General features: G+C 39.6%; 2 protein-coding genes across 2 annotated transcripts in view; one reads left to right on the top strand and one right to left on the bottom strand.

Moving 5' to 3' along the window:
• The window catches only part of LOC133410306 (plakophilin-4-like), a 109,448-nt gene extending 106,834 nt beyond the window's left edge, over positions 1–2,614 (bottom strand). Inside the window, exon 1 of the mRNA XM_061691277.1 lies at positions 2,472–2,614. The gene's annotated coding sequence lies outside the window, so the exon portion shown is untranslated. The remainder of the gene's footprint in view (positions 1–2,471) is intronic.
• Positions 2,615–4,572: 1,958 nt separating this feature from the next.
• The window catches only part of LOC133410575 (coiled-coil domain-containing protein 148-like), a 39,326-nt gene continuing 21,607 nt past the window's right edge, over positions 4,573–22,291 (top strand). Inside the window, exons 1-9 of the mRNA XM_061691927.1 lie at positions 4,573–4,622; positions 4,773–4,857; positions 7,185–7,306; positions 11,236–11,339; positions 14,687–14,778; positions 14,878–15,029; positions 19,051–19,146; positions 19,225–19,400; positions 19,500–19,638. Of these exons, the coding sequence (XP_061547911.1) occupies positions 4,803–4,857; positions 7,185–7,306; positions 11,236–11,339; positions 14,687–14,778; positions 14,878–15,029; positions 19,051–19,146; positions 19,225–19,400; positions 19,500–19,638 (936 nt within the window). The 5' untranslated portion in view covers positions 4,573–4,622; positions 4,773–4,802. The remainder of the gene's footprint in view (positions 4,623–4,772; positions 4,858–7,184; positions 7,307–11,235; positions 11,340–14,686; positions 14,779–14,877; positions 15,030–19,050; positions 19,147–19,224; positions 19,401–19,499; positions 19,639–22,291) is intronic.

The raw sequence follows: 22,291 nt of genomic DNA, 5'->3' as shown, positions 1-22,291 counted from the left end.
GTCGTGGGGGCAGCAGGTTAAGCAGGGAAGCCCAGACTTCCCTCTCCCTAGCCACTTTAAGTGTTCCCAAGCCAGCTGGGAGACATAGTCCCTCCAGCGTGTCCTGGGTCATCCCTGAATGTCTGTCTTTTATTTACATATTATTATCCGCTCTCAAGTGTTGAAAATAGCTTGAGAGCAAATAGCTTAACTATATTGGACACTTCAACTATCTGAGAAGTGTCAACTCCACCTCTTCTTCACTCCGCAGGAGCCTCGTGGCTTTATGTCGCCTCAAGATTGAAAGTTAAGAAACTTTTTTTAGACAATATTGGGTGAAAACAGTGAGGTTAGATACATTTAAGTATTACTGTCGTGTTAAAAACAGATAGCTGTAATTCTTCGGTGCAGAAGGTACTGGTCACCCTCAAAGGTAAATTTGCATTAAGATTAATTTCCAACAAGTCAGTTAAACGTTTTTTGTATGGCATCATTTATGCCTCTTTGACCTTTGATAAGAGTTGGGGAAGATGTATGTAACCACAGTTGTGAGCTTTTTTGACTACTGAAGCCTTTTCTCTTGTCAGGAGGTTCAACTTTTTTTGTATGGCATCACTTATGCCTCTTTGACCTTTGAAGAGTTGGGGAAGATGTATGTAACTACAGTTGTTAGCTTTGGTTGACTATTGAAGCGTTCCTCTTGTCGGGACACTCGGCGAGAATGCGGATTTTGATAGGCCCCTGCTAGCACCAGCTAACAGTGTAATTAAAGCTAGAATCCATGATTTCTGCTGCCCCCTTACGCTGGAATTCAGCATTACAACAAAACCTTTGTCGCTTCGATATGACGTAGGTTAAATGCTTCTCCGGCCTCCTCCTCGTTCCAACCCCGCATGCTTTCTCATTTCTCTATGGCTCAGTCGACTTGCGCTCTGTCCATGTATGAGCCTGCCCGTTCGTAGGAAAAATATGTTATTTCCGCTACGTCGTTTTAGAGCACGACCAAGTGACCCAGCACGGGAATGTATAGGATAGTCACTAAATGTAAAAAAAATAATATTGAAAAATATAGCAAGATGTGTCAGAAGCTGATAGGCTTAATCAACATTCTGTTATCTACTCTTGTAGTGTCTTGGATGAAAATTACTTAAAAAATTTTTTTTTTTTTAAAGTTGTGGATTTTAGCTTTAAATTGGTGATTGTTTTAGTGAATTGAACATCGATTTGGGGGAGGTGTTGTAATGATGTTCTTGCTCAACACTATATGATCGCAATATAAGCATACCAACTTTAAGGATACTGTGTTTGGTAATTCAAGAAATATGAAATTTTCTGTATTTCCTGAAAGTAGTGACTTTAGTGAGGTGAGGATTCCTCCCAACAGCAACGATATGTTAATTATCCCCGCTGTTTTGTAACAGTGGGGCGTAAGTGCAGAACGGCTCGCTCACAGACGCGATTTCAGAAATAGGCTGATGGCTAAACGTTCATGTGGTTGTTTAATTTCAAACTTGATGGGTGGGCAGGCACTCCAGAGACCCAAGCATTTGTATACAGAAATATATATGTCCCGTATAAATCAGAATTGGGCAGTTGGACCTGCAGTGTAAATCCAGACCCTGACAGATATAGTCAGATGGATAGATAGACAGATAAATAATAGAGAGATGAGATGGACCGCTAGACAGACAGATAGGTGTATCGATTACAATTTAAGTGCCTGAATGCAGGTCAGGGGTGGCATGGGCATGTCTGAATAGGTTTGCTTATTTTGGTAATTGCAAAGGCTGATAAAATATACAACAGCCTGTAGGGGGGGGGGGGATGAGGATGAGCCTTCTTTTATGTTGTTCTGAGCCTACATTTTACGGCCCTAAACTGGTTCACATATATATATATATATATATATATATATATATATATATATATATATATATATATATGGAAATAAAATTTACTACTAAAAACAAAGTTGTGCCAGCAGTGAAAGTCATTGAAGGGGACGAATGGGCTAGTTTCCCCGGGAAAAACAAGTCTTAATCTCCGCCTCTCAATCTGCTCGCATTCCGGAGATTCTCCCACACTGGATGCTCACCTGCCCTCCTCCCCCGTCGCATGACTTCCAGGCAGCATGCGTTACATTGCAAACTAAAGGGGAGTTTGTTTGCATCGGGAATACACACACACACACAAAACAAACAACATCAACAACAACAAAAACGAGGGCACTGAATAAGCCATCTTTGCATCCCAACGGCATGAAGGTCTCATGAACGTATGTACGCAGTGTCGCAACCGTAAGGATGAGGCGCATTCCCCTCCGTAAAGTTGACTGAAAAATATAGTCCATTACATTAAAATAACGACCACATCCCATAAGCGATTATTTAAAGACTTTTCCCGAGGCAAAGTAGCACTTCAATGCCGCCTTTCAGGTCTCCCGACTTTTCTAAACTCAACATAGTTTCGAGAGAAGACGTTGAAATAAATACCTCAGTGGGGTTGTTGTTGAGGCTTGGCCAAGCGGCGGCTTTTCCGTCTACATCTGCGCTTGAAACTTCATCGTTTAGTCCCATGCATGCGCGAGAGCTGAACTCGCCTCCATAACGACTGAGACCAAGCAAAGCCCTCCGCGAGCTCCTTGCTTCCCAAAAAGCAGCCCCGAGCACGGGGGCGGGGGGAGAAGGCACAGAGCACTTTTGATTGGTTGGAGGCGGAGAAAGTGGGCGTAACAGAGAAGGTTGGGGTTGTTGAATGAGCCAGTCAGAGACGCAGACGTCAGTTTCCTTGGTTACACTTTTTGTCAACCGATACACTCGAAGACCGGAGAGAGGAATACGGAGGGGAAAAAAAGTGGTAACGAGTTCATTTTCTAATTTGATATCGATTTTAGTGTGCATAGTTATCTTATGAGGCAGTGTTTTACTTTACGTATCCTTTTGCAATGTTTGCTATGCTTTTTCGCTTACTTGCTTAACTAAACTTCGGACCTAATGATCAGTTCAGCTCAAAATGAACATATAAAATGCATTTATAGATAGAAATTACAAATATACAATTAGGATATAAAAACAGAAGTACGTAGAGTCATTGAACAATGTAAGGGCACCAGTAATGTGGTAACATTAATATTTTCACATTTGGTGCAGAGGTAAATAAATGAGTGACCAACTTCTGACATACGAGCCTTTGTTTGGCTGACTTTTTGCGTTGACTTGCGAGCAGAAATCTGAGATACGAGTGCCGTATGATCAGCTCAACTCACTTCTCAACAAGCACCAGTTTAGCAGATAGTGAACAATTCTTCCAAAATGAGGCTTCCAGCTGTTTATAATTGCCACTCCCAGTGGGGGTTTCCTGTCAAACTAAACAAAGAGAATTGCATGTTGTGTGTTTAAAACAACCACACCATTTTGCCTTCTCCTAATTTAATTTAATAGAGCGTCTGCCTCACAGTTCTGAGGTCTGGGGTTCAATCCCTGTCCCCGCCTGTGTGGAGTTTGCATGTTCTCCCCGTGCCTGTGTGGGTTTTCTCCGGGCACTCCAGTTTCCTCCCACATCCCAAAAACATGCATGGTCGGTTAATTGACATCTCTAAATTGCCCGTAGGTGTAAATGTGAGTGTGAATGGTTGTTTGTTTATATGTGCCCTGCGATTGGCTGGCAACCAGTTCAGGGTGTACCCCGCCTCCTGCCCGATGATAGTTGGGATAGGCTCCAGCACTCCCGCGACCCTTGTGAGGATAAGCGGCTCAGGAAATGGATGGATATATGTTTTCATGTACAATATTATAGCGTGCCATCCATCTATCCATCCATTTTCTGAGCCGCTTCTCCTCACTCGGGTCGCATGCGTGCTGGAGCCTATCCCAGCTATCATCGGGCAGGAGGCGGGGTACACCCTGAACTGGTTGCCAGCCAATTGCAGATTATAGAGTGCTATTTTCCTTATTAAAAACACATCGCCAAATGTTTTTGTCGGGTTATTGGGGGGGGGTTGAACTGGATTATTGGCATTTCCATTCTTTTCAATGGGGAAAGATGATTAGAGATACGATTGTTTTAAGTTACGAAGATGGTCACGGAACGAATTGAATTCGTATCTCAAGGTACCGCTATTATTATTGACATATGATTACATATTACAGAATTATAATACGCCCGATATGTACAGTGTATGAAAAATCTGTTGATGTGCATCATGTGTATGCATCATATTTTAATTTCACATTGAAATGAAAGAATTACAATAATGAAAATGTAAATGTGGTATCTCACATTTGAACAACGAGGACAAATTACTGTATAACAATGGATAATAATGTAATAGTGTATAGGAAATGTGTTGATTAATAATTTCTATAACATTATCTCACACAGAGTGGAGAATTGTTGCATAAATGAATTAATCTAATTATGGACTAAAATGGACAGCCCTTTTGGCCATTCACCCCATAAATGTATCAAAGGTAACAAAACAAAGGTGAATTTCAGTGACGTTCTATTTGGCCACTGGGGGCGCGCGCGTTTATGTGTAAAAATACACCTTCTCACTTCCGGGTAGGTTCTACCTACCTCGCGCAGAGTGATGACGTCATCTATAAGTAACGATTGTTTTCCTTCACTCACATACCTTCAAACAGGTAGCCAATACATAACATGATATATTATTATCATAACATTATATTATATGTAACATTATACTCCATTTTCCCCCATACGAATGAACTCTTGCCCTTCATATTGACAAACGTTGACATACTATGTTTAATGTCGTTCCTTTTCTTTTTTAGACAGACATATGCAGAAGTCACACCTGGGCAATGAATGCAGGAAGTCAGCAAGCATTTATCACCAGCTACAGAGCAGAAGATTTAGGTGAGTGAGTTGAATTAGTGTGAAATCTGACCTGGAAATGTTTATGCTGGATGGAATTCCACTGAATGTCCTGACATAGCTTTGATGCTTTTGCACGACTTGTTTGTTTACCTGTCTTTATGGCACTTAGCTTAACTGCAAACACCAATGTCTTGACACTGCTACCTTGCTCCGCCTGCCGGGCAGTCTTTCCTGCAGTGCCGTCTTTCCTACAGTGCCTCATTTGAACTGTGGGCTGTGTCTTTTCTTGTTGAAGTCAGCGCAAATGAACTTTTAACATAAAATGTGATCCCGTTTTTAACTCTTCCAGGGATCCTAATAAAGCACATTTTCCAATGTTGTCTAAGTTGCTCTATTTTCAACAATTTATCCCATAGGAAATAATGTAAAGTGAGTTAATTTGTTCCATGCCCAAACTGTCAATCAATAACTTTATAATAAAACTAAAATAAAATACCACTACACTATTCCCCGGCTATACTGTGTTTTTTAATTTACAATTTTTTTGGTTTACAGTATATTTACTGTCATCCCCACACATATGGGAAAGGAGATCCACAGCTGCCCATGCACTTTTTAGCAGTTTATTAAATGCGGGAAGAACAGTAAAACAAGTACAGTGGTGCCTTGAGATACAAGTGCCCTGATTTACCTGTTTTTTAGATACAGACACCCACCACTAGATGGCGGCAACAAACCACAACATCCTGCCACAATCAATTCAGATTGGTTTCCTTGCAGTGGAAGGACAATATCAGTTGGCGGTGCTATTATACCATTAAATTGGTTTCCCAAACGCAAATAAACCCCACAAAAGAACATGAAGGGAATAAACATTAGGTACAGTTGTGTTTTGTCCTCGCATTTTTACATGTTCGCAGGTTATGTGGAGAGTAGAGGTTATCACTGTGTTTTTATACAGGCCAACAAAATTTCGTCCAGTTTTCTTGTGAACAAAATAATTTTGTCATTTTTGAGGGAGCTGGAACTGAGTAATTGGTTTGCCATTCATTCCAGTGGGGAAAGGTGATTTGAGACAAGTTTTTTTTTAGATACGAGTGTGGTCACAGAACAGATTAAACTTCTATCTCAAGACACAACTGTAATTGCAATTGTTACACTGATTCAAGAGCTGCTGTTGGCCACTGCTCATGCCCAAACACTCACATGCGGACTTGTCACCCTCTCTAGTGGTGTTTATAATAATGACAATAGTATCTTAGATTTGTATAACGCCTTTCAGGGGACCCAAGGATGCTTGAAATAACTAATGGTGTTAATTAAAAGGCAGTATTACTATATTTTCCATTTCATACATTTCTTGTATCCATTTATAAGCTTTTTGCACGTTCTCCCACTCTTCCTTTGTAATTTGTTCAAGCTCTTGAACATTTGCAGGGTTGTTTTCCCCAATGGTAGATTTCAACTCCCCCAAAGATTTCTAATTGGATTAAGATCAGGACTCATTACAGGTCATTTTAAAACAGTTTTTTTTTCCTTTTCAACCATTCCTGTGTACTTTTGGATGTGTGCTTTGGGTCTTTGTCTTGCTGGAGGACCCATGAACTTCACCTCAAACCAAGTTTTCTTACACTGGTTAAGACATTTTGCTCTAAAATCTCTAGAAATTTCTGATTTCATGATGCCTGTGATACAGTCAATGCCTCCAGTACTAGATGTAGAAAAGCAGCCCAACAGCATTATGGATCCTCCACCATGCTTGACTGTTGGCAGGGTGTTCTTTTCCTTAAAGATTTTATCACACCAACTGTAAACATACTGTTTGTGTTCATTGCCAAAAATCTCTAGTTTTGTTTCATCTGTCCATGAAATGTTTATCATTTCCACTTTTGTATCAAATAAGTGCTCTATAGAAAAAGTTTCACTTGATTCATTTTCTTCAGGAGATATTGCACATTTAGTACTTAAATGGTGAGTAGGACTGTAAGAGGCTTCTAATGTCAGGGGATAAACACCTTATTTGGCAACGCATTCAGTGCTGCCACTATTCATGTTTACACGGCAGCTGCGCGAGGTGCGTTCAAGGACACTGTAAATGGAAGAAAATGTGTTCTTTGGTACATTTTGCAATTGTAAAAAATGAAAAATGTGTGCGCGAATGGTTGTTTGTTTATATGTGCCCTGCGATTGGCTGGCGACCAGTTCAGGGTGTACCCTGCCTCTCGCCCGAAGATAGCTGGGATAGGCTCCACCAGGAACGTGACTGTTGTGAAGATAAAGTGGTACAGAAAATGGATGGATGGATGGATGGATTATTATCATTATTATTGTGTATTTAACCGTGTTGTTTGCTTTCTTCCATACAGACAAACTGACAGCACGACTGAAGAATGGCCTGTGCAGATCAAACTATAAACCAGCGGAATATGAAAAAGTGCAAGCCATGGTTGATGCAAAACGGCTGGAGACTGCTTTAATTGGAAAAAAGGTAGAGTCTATATTTACAGTTGATAACTTTCACAGTTATCCCAAAACATGAAACATGTTTTTTTCCCCACAATTTAAAACAGTTCAAAGGTGTCTTAATAACATTATGTAAAAGTACACCAAGGATCAAGAATTACAAACCCTATTCCTAATCTTGCTAATCTTGCCATTTTTGGGGGCCGGCTTTGTCTTTTGAAAGTGAGCGACTAAATACCCCGCTCTATATACTATTGGGCCAATGGCAAGTCTGGCTTTTGTTTCTGTAAAGACCAGGGTGGCATCTTATACTTCTAAGAGTGTGGGTTGAAAAAAGAGCACGCTTAATGACAATAAAAGAACAACAAACACAAATATCCCCACTTCCCCAACACGACGTCAAAAAGTACACCCAGCGATCAAATTCGTTCCGCTTATCAGAAGTTACTGCTGTTAGCTCACGCTAATCTGTGCATCCATCAAAACAAATTGCAGCTCTGCTTACCTCTTGGGTTTTGGCTGATAGCAGGGGACATGTTTCCGCAAGCCTCTGCCACAGTATGATAGTGCTTCAGACAGTGACTCCAGCTGGTGCTTGAAAGAGGCTCTGGATCTTCACCCAGTTCCCTGCCACCATGCAGCGCTCATAGCTCAAGTTTTTGCACTCAAGTCAAAGCAAAACAATCGGCTGAAGAACGGTTCCTATGGTGAAAAACGTAAAGTTGGGTCACTTATATTTCAAGGCACCCCTGTAGAGGACAAAGCTTTGGCCTGAGCACAAAAATAGAAAATTAATAGTTTTTCAGAAAATAACAGAAGATAGATTAAACATAAGTCTGTGAATAGCTGAATTAGTGAATCTCAAATATGCGTGGAAACACAATATACTAAGTCACTTTTCCATATTATGTCCCCTTTAAATGTGCTAACAGCGTGGTTATCTAACAGCATGTCTCTAGTCTGGTTGCAAAATGCTAATATTTCTATAGGTTTACCAACTTTTTTTTATGAATGGCACATATTTTTATTACTAGTAGTAGTAAGGGATTTAAACTGGCTTTACATAATATTTAGGAGTTGGAAGAGAGCAGCAATATCACTACCACTCACAATCGTGTCTAGTTGGATTAATATTCATCAGGCTGCCTGGGGTCTGTTATAAAAGTGTTTGAAGTTTGACTCAGAGCGCAGGGAAATTAGGCTGTCCAACCTGCAATGTTTTAATTTAACTGTGCTTAACTGTCGAAGGACCCTTTATTTTTTTTTTTTTAAAGTACCCTTGAAGTGGGTGTGCACCCTTCCAACCTCACTCACTGCATAACCCAGATAAGACATTCACATTTTTGCTCCTGGCAGAATAGCAGACCTGGCTTTCTGTACACATCTCCCAAAGGTGACGTGAGTAGGTACACCCTGAACTGGTTGCCAGCCAATCACGAGGCACATACAAACAAACAACCATTCACACTCAGATTCACACCGGCGGGCAATTTAGAGTCATCAATTAACCTACCATGCGTGTTTTTTGGGATGTGGGAGGAAACCGGAGTGCCCAGAGATAACCCACGCAGGCACAGGGAGAACATGCAAACTCCACACAGGTGGGGACGGGGACTGAACCCCAGTCCTCAGAACTGTGAGGCAGACGCTCTAACCAGTCTCAACCGTGCCGCCGTGGAAAAGCAATGTATGTTTATTTGTTTGGACAATTGACAAATGAAAACATTGAAAGCAGTGGCAGTAAAAACAGTCATCACAAAAGATCTATGCCTGTTTAGTCTGTAATTGGACTTTTTTAAAATTGTAATTTAAGCATGAAAGGACTTGTTTCCATATGAAAGTATTGCTGGACTGGCTGGCTTCGAAGAAGGTCTCTGTAATTAATTTTTCCCCTCGCTCTCTGCTAACATTGACTTCTGTAGAATAATTTTACTATATGGGTAGATATTTTGTTGCTTTCAGAAATAATGGAGAGTGTTGGGTCTGATGTGACTTTTCATGCGTGATCCCACTTCAGACATCATCTTTAACGTTACTCTGAGTAGTACTCTCGACCTGGATTTGAACCCATCTATTTAGTTGAAAAAAGGCTATACAGTTCCATCTGAAGAAATTGAGCAATCAATTAAGCCATTAATTGTCATTATTTCCATATTATTTTTAATGGGATGGGAGAATCTCTTAATTTTCTGAACCACTGTTTTGATGCTAGTGTCATATTGAGCTGCCTATAATAATACTGAATCAATAGCAACAACCTCTCCTGCATACATATGCTTATTTCTGGACCAACCACCTCTGTAACTGCTCTAAAACAGATATAATGCAATTAAACTTGTGTATATAATTACCAATAAAGCCCCAAAAGATGGCAAATACATAAATATATGAAATAGAGCTATAACAGATGTTTGATGAACATAAATATACCACCATTGTCAGAAATGTGCACCCTAATTAAAACTGAGCATGAAATAACTTACTTTTATATTTAAATTGTGTGCAAATTTTTCTTTGAGCAATTGTCTGATCCGGTGGCATGAGAAGAAAACAAGATCAATGTAGGAGGATAATTAATTGCTGCACTGACAGGGCTGTGGAAAAGGTCTTTCTTATGATAAAAAATGAATACATTAAGCCAGTCACTTTCCGTGATTATAAGAACAACCAATGAAAAAAATGATTTGATGAGCTTGATCCCACTTGTGACAGTAATTATAACTGATCTCTAATAAGTCGTACCTTCAACCTGGATTTGAACATGGATCTGTTGAGTTGAAAAACCTGTACACTGGCCAAATCACACAGGAGTCACACACCACTCTGATGAGTAGTACCTTCAACCTGGATTTGAACACATCTATTGGATTAGAAAAATCTGTACACTGGCAGAATCACATAGGAGTCACCTGTCCAAAGGGTCAATTGAACTGGGCACACCACTGATGGATTGGATTGGAAAAACATGTACTGCGATCAATTCACACAAGCATCACCCTTCTAAAGCATCAATTGAAGTGAGCATGTCACTGATGGATTCAGGACTAATCATCCCACTTCTGACACCATTTTACAACACAACTCTGAATAGTACTCTCAACCTGGATTTTAATACAGGTCATTTATGTTTGAAAAACTCTGTACATTAAAGTCGAGAAATACAAGGCTTAAAAACAGCTTCTACCACTAATTACTACACCCCCACCCCTCCACCCTCTTCACATGTATTGCAATCTAATGGCAGACTGCAATATTGTCTGATCGTAATTTGTGAAGTAACCGAACACCATATCATAATATGGTCATTCTCCCAAGTGTGAACAATTGTATATTCTGAAAATAAGTGTCTTTTGATAGGTGTGTTACAGTATATAGCATGTCTACTAAATTCTGCAAATTGGGAGATGCCCAACTCATTCCCATTGTTCCTGTGTCAGTGACAATAAAACTCTATTTTATTGTACATTGGCCAAATGGCCTGGCCGAAGGGGTCAGTTGAACTGTGCAAGCCACCGATGGATTCTCAGCTAACCATCCAACTTCTGACACCATTAGTAAATCTGACCCCTCAACCTGGATTTGACCACAGATCTATTGGGTTGCCTGCGACTCTAGTGAAGGTAGGCGGTTCGGAAAATGGATGGATCTATTGGGTTGTTAAACTGACCACAATACCAAAGCCCTCAGCTGTTTGGCATGGTCGCTAGTGTTTCCTCCTCCTTTATACTGTATTGCTTAGCAGTTGTAATGCTTTTTAAATTGTATAAATTTGCAAAGCTAACCAGTGCATTAAACCAAACCAGATAAAGCTTTGACCCATCTAAAGCAAATTCTTTGTAGGCGGAATTCTTGTCATAAATTGAGTTTTAAAGTGATTGCCCTGGCTTTTTCTGTCCATAGTACAGTTCGATAGCAGTTGTTTAATCTTGCGGTGTGTCCATCTTTCTCTTACAGGTTAAGAAGACCCTATGTGTAGCCAAGGAAATTAAGGAGTGCGACATATTACGGCAGCACAGGCAGGTGTGGAGCAGAGAGTGCCCTAGGCTGCAAAAAGCAGAGTAAGAGCCCTATTACTCCCAGTCATTATCTGCTGCAGTCTTTTGACTCTGCTATTACACTAAACAGTCATTCAACTTAAGCCCCACTGAGCCCCGACGGGGATCTGTCTGACTGAAATAGGGTGGGAAAATTTGCTAAAATGGGGGAAAAAGAAGATAAAATGACAGAAAAGAGAAGATTCTAGCATGTTGACTTGGAGGGATGGCAATTAATTAGGGCCTCAGTGGTAGAGAAGGAGTGCAATGGCGCTTGAGAAGGGTATAGAATACATTAAATTGGGGGAAAAAAACAATGCTTTGTGAAGTGAGAAAGGCAGCAGGAGCCCCAGGGTGCAGTCTGTTTGCCTGCATAATGTCTAAGGCACCCAAGGTTAATGATGCACTGTACACAAGTACGAGGCTTGGTAATGAGCACAGTCACGACAATGTGCATCTGACACATTGGCCTATATCTTATATACAGTTATACAGAGATTTTGAAATTTCCTTGTTAAATTAGGAACAATCCAAGTGTTTTGCTGTGGTTACTTATAATTGCACAACCAGTTAGAGCAATATCAGCAAAAGTATGAAGACACTATGGCCCCAATTTAATGTTCCCATTAACAAACGAAAATAGCGTGGCAAATCATGTGTTCAAAATAGACATAAAGCCCATCCATCTTCTGTATTTATGGAACAAATCACGCGCTTAGTTGCACTACAGTCCTTTTTTTCTATCAGCAACTATTTGGAAATGAAATTACTGGTAATCACAGGTGCCCCAAAGCATAATAATTACACTCAGCACTCTCTGTATGACAGTAGAACAGGAGCTTTGTTAACTCATTCACTGCGGTAGATGTTTCTATTTGTCAACTGGAATCAAACCGTACTCACACCGACATATATGTATGTTAAGTATGTTTTTCATCGGGTAGACGTGGAAGAGGGTCTCGCCCAGAAGTTGGACCAAGTAATTGCTTTGCAAGGCACATGAAAGTCTTCAAAGTCTTTATCCTCAAGTCCCGAGTCAAGTCTGACGTCGACCCAAGTCGAGACAAGCAAATCACGAGTCCTACACTTTGAGTTTTGACAACCACCAATTGTGCAAGTTCTCCCACAAAAAAGATGAAAGATCTTGAGAGGCCTGTAATTTTCATCCTAGGTATACCTCACCTATGAGAGACAAAATGAGAAGAAAAAAAAATCCAGAGCCAGAAATCTTGCTTGTTGACCAAATACGTATTTTCCACTGTAATTTGCTAATGAATTATTTAAAAATCAGACTGTGATTTTCTGGATTTTTCCCCTCATTTTGTCTCTTATAGGTGTGGTATACCTATGATGAAAATTACAGGCCTCTCTCAGAAGAAATTGGTGGCTGACTAAATAGTTTGTTGTCCCACTCTTTGTGTGTGTGTGTATGTATGTGTGTGTATATATATATATATATATATATATATATAATTGAAGTCAAGAGTCAGTGCTGTTACAGTCCAAGTCGAGTTGCAAGTCTTGAGTCTAAAGTAATCAAATTCATGACTAAAGTCCACACCTCTGACCTCTCCCAGTTTGTCTGTGGAATTCAGGTCTGTAAACCACGGTTTACTAACAGATTCCTGTAGATGGATTTCAGATCAGCACAGCTTTTGAGTTAAAAGGATTAGGCGGTGTATCTCGGCTTCTCACGTCGATTATGAGGGAGAAAAATGCCAACATGTTGACACTCGGACAAGGTTCGGCACCTCAGACTCAAACAGAGTATGTTCAATAATTTTTCGTGTATAATGCGCATTTTCACCCCCAAAAATTGTCAAACGTCAATAGTGCGCATTATACATAGGTATAGGGGGAAATGAAAAAAAAAAAAAAAAAACTTTCACATTTTATAAATGTATGCCGCCATCTACAGGTTATGAAAAAGCTGTACACCTTCATTCCAGTATGCCACCGCCACTTAGTGATTATGAAAAAGGTGTAGCCTACACTTTCATTCCAATAGGACGGGGTACGTATGACTGCATATATGTACAGTTGTGCTCATAAGTTTACATACCCTGGGAGAATTTGTGAAATATTGTTTTGTTAAATACGACTGATGACTGAACAACCATAATTTGTTTCTTTATGGTTTTGTTGAATGATTTAAAAAAATTTTTTTTAACCTGTCCTGTTGAGTTGCATCGCCTATCAGAATGGTGGATTTGCATGCCTTTGTGCTGGAACAGTTTTGCAGTTTTGTTTAATGATAATGCTTTTCTGAAAGGCTTGACAGTTTAATTTAAATCCCGTTAAAATAAAATTAAATGTGTTTCGCCTGGCCCTTCATGTTTTCTTTAAAGAATTGTACCCATCTTACAAATTCTGCCAGGGTAATTAAACATATTAGCACAACTGTGTGTTTTCTCATTTACTAAATAAAAGTAGGTGTGTGAATTTCGGAATAAGAGCAAGTAAATAAAAATAATTACGTATTCTAATGAAGTGCTTAACTTCAGAATAAGTCTTTGAAAAAACTAACAAAATACAAATAATACTTCATGTTTTGATCATATGGGTAGAAGCAAAATCCTGCATTGTAAAAATTCATTACACATTGGTACAAAGATTTTCCCGAATTTTGAGGTCAACTTTGGGGGTGCGTATTGTACATGGGTGTGCATTATACACGAGAAATTACGGTACATGTTCTCTATGGTATACACAGAGTATGTGTCATGATAGGTAGTGGAAAGTGTACGTCGCAATTGTGAGAAAAGAAAAAGTTGCAGTTAATGGAGTGAATGACGAATGCCATATAAAAAAGTAATTGCAGTTACACTCAAGCCAGAGTTAGAGTTAGCGTCACTCAAGGTGCATTTCATAGTTGTACAGCTGTAAACAAATTATTATTCTGCCATCAAAATCCCTTTTTCTAGTTTTATAGTGTGAGGTGTTGCAAAAGCAAAAAATATTATCGTCAGTCACTTGTCTGTTGTGTCTTGACCTGTTTTCGCAAAAAGCTTATTTTATCCACTTTTTTTGTCATAAACCGGCATTGTATTTATTTTTTTATTTTTTATTTTTTTGGGGGTTAAACCAACCCTTGTTATACTGCTGATTATTAGTTGAAAGAAGATTCGATGAAAGGTTCAGTGATAATATTATCAGAGAACACAATATTCTGTAGGTCTTGAAAGAACAGTCAAAATGCTCTAATACAGTTGACAATATTGGAAACTCTGCTTTCAAAATAGCTGGCAGTGAATGAGTTGATACAGTAATGTGCTTACCTTGTATTTTGTGTGAACAATGTCTGTATACAGTGAACGCAGACGTGTGCTGCTCCAATTCATACGTGTACTTCATATCTACTTGGTAAATAGGGTAAAGGCTGAGAGTGAAATGCGTGATTTCATAGAGAACATAAGGCCGCTCGGCATAGAAGACACTGCCATCTTTTCACTCAAAGATTACGGTAAGCTGCAAAAGTGTTGTACAGTAATTGACATTTTTTCCACCTGTTTGTAATGTCAACACTCATACTTAGAAGAGTTCTTATTCATCTTGTGTTTAGAGGTGTTCCTTGAGAGGGACCGGAGGGCATTTGTCATGGGCACCGTGAAGCCGATTCATCAGCTAAAGGAGGACTTGTGCTTCAGGTTGGAGCAAGAACAAGAATTGGAAACCAGCACCCCTCTATCAAACTGGGAACAAGTGCAAGATCAGGTATTTGTGTGATCCAGAAAACAGATGTCCGCACTACAGTATCCTTCTACAAATTGTAATTGAGCTTAATCTGCAGGACCCAACTTGTTGGACATAATGTGTCACAATTACAATACAGCATAGTATACTGACGACACTGCACATGTTTCTTCTACTGGAATAGAAGCAAAGGAAGGCAAATGTATTTATATATTTCACACACAAGGTAACTCAATGTGCTTTGCGTGATTTAAAACATTTTAAAATAAAGGAGAAAAAACAGGTTAGAAAACATTTAAAACAAAGAGAAAAATAAAAAATCTGGCCAGAACACGGGTTGCAGCATTCTGAATGAGCTGCAGCTGTTTAATTCTCTTTAGGACGAGTCCAGTCACAAGACCATTATAAGAGCATTACATTACAGGAGCATGGATGAGCTTGTCCTGGTGTGCTTGGCACATGCAAGCCTTCACTCCTGGATATGTTCTTTAGCTGGTAGAAGGCCGTTTCAGTAATTGATTTGATATGACTGTTGAAAGTCAGGTCGGAATTTATCAGTACACCAAGGTTTCGGACTTGGTCTTTGTTTTTAAAGAGAGTGACTCCAGGTATTTTCTAACAGAAAAATCCTCTTTTCTTGACTGCCAAAAACAATTATCTCAGTTTTGGCTCATCCAGTTATCTTTTTTAGATAGTGACACAACACCTAAACTGTAGTCATCTGGAGACACCGCTAGATATAACTGTGTGTCATCTGGATAGCTATGATAATCAACATTAAGGTTCTGAAGAATTTGACCCAAGAGTAGCATATACAGCGGCTAAAATAAGTATTTAACACTTCACCATTTTTCTCACTAAATATACTTCCAAAGGTGCTGTTGACCTGAACATTTCACCAGATGTTGGGAACAACTCAAGTAATCCATACATACATAGAAAGTAGAACAAATGAGCTCAGAAATGAAGTTGTGTGAAAAATGTGAAATGACACAGTGAAAAAGTACTGAACACATGAAGAAAGGAAGGTGCAAAAATGCATGGAAAGCCAAGACAACACCTAAAATCTATCAATAATCAAACAGCAATCCAGCTCCTTGTCAGTGCAAATTAATATCAGCTGGTTCAGTCCTAATTGATTGCCTACAAAAAAGTCTCATGGCCAAGGTGTGAGTCAAGACACATCTCATGATGGGTAAGAGCAAAGAGCTGTCTCAAGACCATTCCAAACTAATTGTTGCAAAACATAACTATGGCATTGGTTACAGGTGCATATCTAAGCTTCTGAATGTTCCAGTGAGCACGGTTGGGGCCATAATACATAAGTGGAAAGACAATCATGCCACCATAAATTTGCCTCGATCAGGTGCTCCTCAGAAGATTTCTGACAGAGGAGTGCAAAGAATAATCAGAAGAGTTGTCCAAGAGCCAATGACTACCTGTGGAGAGCTTAAAAAAGACCTGGAATTTGCAGGTACTGTTGGCACAAGCATACAATCAAGTCAGTCGCCTTGTGCCGAAATTCGCCGTTTTGAACTCAAAATAGGCCATTTCCGTGAATCGTACAGATCCGATGAGGTTTTTTTTTATTAATGTTCATGCTGTGGTTAAAAAAATCAGAATTTACTCACTATTTATTCAGTACTTGAGTAATTATTGCACTGTGTACTTTTTACTCTTGCTCAATTAATTTTTTGGAGGACTTCTTTTTACTTTAAGTTAAAATCAAAAACATTCTCTGCGGGAGCCCGGGGGGTCCCCCCAGACCCACCCTACAAGGTTTTTTTTTTGGTCACCTTTTTCATGCCTTTGGTGTTTGCATGTCTGCACAAGGAAAACAGTGAGTAATGCACTCTGCCGCCATGACCTGTATGCACGCTCACCACGCAATATGCCATTGCTGAAAAAAAAGCATGTCAAACCTCGTTTAAAGTTTGCTGAACAACATTTGGACAAGCCAGTTAAATACTGTGAGAATATAGTCTGGTCGGATGAGAGCAAAATAGAACTGTTTGGATGCCATAATGCACACCACGTTTGGAGAAGAAATGGCACTGCACATCACCCTAAAAACACCATATCAACAGTGAAGTTCGGCAGTGGGAACATGATGGTGTGGGGCTGCTTTTTAGCTAATGGTACTGGTAAACTTCACATTATTGAAGGAAGGATGAATGGGCAAATGTACATAGACATTCTTGACAAAAATCTGCTGCCATCTACGAGGATGATGAAAATGAAACGAGGGTGGACATTTCACCAGAATAATGATCCAAAATATACTCCCAAGGAAACTCTCAATTGGTTTAAAAGAAAAAAAATACAACTGGTAGAATGGCTCAGCCAATCACCTGACTTGAATCGAATCGAAAATCTATGGAAAGAACTGAACCTCATGGTCCATAAAAGAAGCCCACGGAACTTTCAAGATTGGAAGACTCATTGTGTGGAGGAATGGGCCAAAATCACACCAGAGCAATACATGTGACTAGTTTCTCCATACAGGAGGTGTCTTGAAGCTGTCATTGCAAACAAAGGCTTTTGTAAAAAGTATTAAGTAAATACCAGTTGGCGTGTTCAATATTTTTTCCCTGTGTCATTTCACATTATTACACACAACTTAATTTCTGATCTTATTTGTTGTACCTTTTTGTATGTATGAATTACTTGGGTTCTTCCCAACATCTGGTAAAATGATCATGTCAATAGCACCTTTGGGAATATATTTAGTGAGAAAAATAGTGATATGTTCGATACTTATTACAGCCTCTCTATAGGCTGAACAGGAAGGCTCCAAGAACTGACCCTTGAAGGACCCATAAGTAATTGCCTTGAGCTTGAGCTTGAACACTTCCAATGGTTACGAAATTACTCCTTTCCTCCAGGACCATTTAAGGACTGGTCCATTTAGTCCTAGCCACGTTTACAACCTATTCAGCAGTATATTATGATCTACTGTATCAAAAGCCACACTGAGATCCAACAAGATCTGAATTGATACCTTTCACGCGTCAGTATTCAACCTTATATCATTTAGCACTTTGACAAAAGCTGATTCTGTACTGGGATGAGTTCAGAAACCTGATTGAAAGTTGTGAAAAAGCCCATATAAATTCATGAAATTGCTGAGTTAGTTAAAAATAACTTTCTTGACAATCTTTGCAATGAAGGGGAGATTTGAAATAGGTTTATAACTTGCTAACATGGAAGCGTCCAGCGTTGTATTTTTTAAAAGAGGCTTAATGGCAGCTACATTAAGAGCTTCAGGAAACTCGCCTGACTGAAGTGAGCAATTGATTATTTGCTGCAAATCAGCTAAAACAGACTTCCCAATACTTTTGAAAAAGTCAGATGGTATTGAGTCAAGACAGCTCCTTGATGGTTTCAGCTGCTGAACTGTTTTCTCTACAGTTTTTTGGTCAACTGTATCAAGTTATGACATAGTGATAGTTTTTCCTGGGTGGCTTCAGATGTAGCATTATTTTATCATTTTGCTGATTTTTAATCTGATGGATTGTATATTTTCACTGAAATAACAGGCAAATTAATTGCATTTATCTGCTGTTCGGAGTTCTGGAGCTACAATGTCGAATAAAGATTTGCTTAAAACGCAACTACTGTAACCAGAGAGGGGTCTTAAATTGACACCCTATGACACGCTCAGTCACTTTTTACCAACAACGACGACCTAACCTTAGCTCCTCCCCAAAATATAGAGCTCTTTGAACAACAAATATATTATACTTCCTTGACCTTGATTAATAATCTCTAACTTCGATTATTTGCTAAGTTTTACACGACCCCTTATAATGTCTCCAAAAGGGGGCGCAAATTCCACATACAAATGGCAAAGATTTACATATCATGAGGCCAATAAAAGCCTTTTCACATCGTATTTTGTTTTTGGGGGAGGGGGGGGGGGGGGGCGGTTGCAAACTCCACACAGGCAAGGCCGGATTTGAACCCAGGTCCTCAGAACTGTGAGGCAGATGTGCTAACAAGTCGTCCACTGTGCCGCCGTCATTTAAATCTGTTGTTTCAGGTAAATGTTGTAAAAGACCAGCAAGATGATATAACAGCAAAACTTCAAGAAGACTACTGTGACCTAGAAGAGGAAATTACAGACCTTGGTTTGGAGGTATGGTTCTCCCTTATCATCAGCCTTGCCAACGCATGTATGCAAATCCTGAAATATTAACATTATTGTTCCCTGTAGAAATATCTGCCAACCTTGGATAGCTTGGTGGAAGACAACATTCCCACAGAAGTTTTGGAATCCGACTGCCCTTATCCAGAGCTGAAGGAGTCACTGATCCAGGCCTTCCACTCATTGTCAGAAATCCACCACGGTCGACTGCACTGTCTTCAAGAGCACCTGAAGAGCACAGACAAGTAGGCCTGACATTTTTATTAAATCATGTACGTATTGACATGATGTGTGTAACAACAATTAAAATGTAATTAAAGTTTCTGACTTGTACTTGTTCCCAGATACTGTGGCTGGTGTCCGGATGACCACCTACGCTTCCATTTCACCATGTCTCAGTACAGTCAAGACATACCCAACTACCGGGCACTATGCCTGCATATGCTTCAAAGGGTCTTCCCGGAGAAAATTAAACATGATCTGGTAATGAGCATCTCCTTTAACATCCTGACAGAGTTGTCCCACCCCCTCTCGCGGTGTATACAAACCCACAACCTCAGTCACTAAACAAAGCCAGTTAAGGCATCATGTTTAGTCATTTAGACCTCTAAATGAAACTAAAACACCACATCAAAGTTTCACTAAATTGCTAAAAAGTTACACATTAATTGAAAGTAGAGCGCCAATAATTTTAAACTTTCTCCTCTTCATCCAGCTAATTAATGTAGCGATGATATCTTGGTTATAATGGCCATATTTAGCTTTTTCATTTTATGGAAAATCTTTTAATTTTTAAAGCAATTACAATTTTAATGTCATTCACTGTCAGGGATGCGTACACACCAGTTTGGGAATCCCTTATCTGCAATATTCACAGCATGGTACCAACATTTGGTACACATCCATAATCTAATAAAATCAAGTCCAAAGGCTGTTTTGCTTTTTAGGTACATAACAGAAGGGCAAAATATAGAAACAGCTCTCAGCATGATGCAACATTCCAACCACAATAATAAACAAAATTGTTAAAAGACCATGTCACTCAAAACAGAGCATAAATATATTTATGAAGGCAGAATTGTTGATAAAGCTCTTATATTGGATCTGGATTAAATTGTGTGAAGATAAATGTTTTTGACGTTTGTAATAGATATTGGTCTCAGCATGCTGCAAGATGTGACAGCGTAATGGACGAGTTGCTTACGTCATGGTGATGTCTTAACATCACCATGACAACAGTCATCCGCTCTATCCTCTGTCTCTCAGACACCCTGAGACCTCCTCATATCGCATTCGCCTGGTTGCTACATTTAGATGTTGAGCTCAGCCTGGGGGAGCTGCGAGGAAGAAAATGTCAATTTACTTTCTTGAAAGGAAAACCCTGACACGATCATTTGCTATTCCAGTAATTGTAATGTAGATGTCTTGCATGCAATGGTTAATCTGTCTGAAGTGCAGATAAACTGACAAAGTACTATTTTATAGTCACGTAGCTGTAGTTGAGGTGAGCACTGTGCTCATCAATACATGTAAAATTAGGGGCAAAAGTGGTCAAGCGCCAACTAATATCTGCAAATAGAATGTTCAGTTTGGTGAAAATACAACCACTTTTTTGCAAAGTAATCTGTCCAAATGAAAATGAGGGAAAACGACAATTTATCTAATAAGGTTACATTACATTGCTCTTCTAATCCCACAATTAGCCAGACCAAGTCCAGAGGAAATTTAAAATTGCACTTTAAATCACACACCTACTGTAATTATCTCTGTCATTAAATTAGTGGACTGAATGAAAGACATGACTTTTGAGCTCATCTTCGCCAACTTTGAATGCCTTATCAAATCTGAGTGGAACTTTCACATGCTCGATTGGGCTCACCGTGATGCACTATCCTCAAATGCTCTGTCTGAGCTGTGCCCTCGTGACAAGTACTGGTAGGCCACAGGAGCTGTGGCAGGATTGCAGAGTAATTCCCTCCAAAGGTTCCATGTTGAGGAATGAGACTAACCACCTTGTCCGAGTGTCTCGGGGGAGCCATTTTATCTCCCTTCAGTTCATGGCACAGTCTTCATGGAGACATGACTTCACCAATTCGCTGCAGGTGCGGCTACAGCAGCTCGGTTGGCTTCTGACTTTATGTACAGTATATACAGTATGTCACTGTTTTGTGGTGGACACTTCCATGGGTTGCGGAACCCACTACAGTACAGTGAACCCCCGTTTATCATGGCGGATACATTCTCGACCCAATCTGCAATACAGTGGTGCCTTGATATACGAGTTCAGTGTGTTCCGTGACCAACCTTGTATCTCAAAACGCTCATATCGCAAATCATCTTTTCACATGGAAATGCCATTAATCTGTTCCAAGCTTCCTTAAAAACACTTGTTCTAATGTGTTTTTTAATGAGAAAAAATAGAACTCCTTAATATTGTACTTTATAAAAACATACAATAATGATAATTAAATTAAATGAAAAAGAAGTTAACAATTTTTGTCACATTGCATCAATTGAATGTTCTTCTGTCTGGTGTGGGCAGTGGCCACTCGGGGGCATTATGAGACAGATAGACGGATGTCCTGTTCACTGGTTCCAACGATCCCGCTGCAATATGATTCTTTGCTGCATCCAGGTCACTCTCGTAGCTTATCAGTACGGCACTCATACTGCACCGTCTGTTTTGAATCCATTGCTTAAAGGGTTAAACTACCGTAACATGTGCTGTGTCTGAAATCGTTCACTCACTCACTACTCCCTACTCCCCATGTAGGGTTGCACTATATAGGAGACTATATACAGTGAGCTCAGTCATAACAGCTTTCAGACACTACACGGCGCTCTGTTAATGACGTCACAGCTATAGCACAATAACAAAGCAGGCTGTTGCAGTGGGTGAAAAACGATTGCTGCACATTATTAAAAATAGATGATTTTGTAAACAAATACGTGTCATGTTTTTTTTTCTTTGTTGAAAAGTTACATTCATATGAAAAATTCATTCCCTCCGGCTGCGACGCATCTCGTCCCGCCATTCCTCTACTTCTTCTCTGAAGATTTAATGCGTTATGGTATATCATGACACGGTGAATGTTCATCGGTTGGTCACTACTTTTTGCTGTACTTTGTGACAAAT

Source organism: Phycodurus eques, chromosome 12, assembly GCF_024500275.1.
Source record: "Phycodurus eques isolate BA_2022a chromosome 12, UOR_Pequ_1.1, whole genome shotgun sequence".
Taxonomy (NCBI): domain Eukaryota; kingdom Metazoa; phylum Chordata; class Actinopteri; order Syngnathiformes; family Syngnathidae; genus Phycodurus; species Phycodurus eques.
Note: the sequence above shows the minus strand (reverse complement) of the source record. Positions and strands in the feature narration are given on the sequence as shown.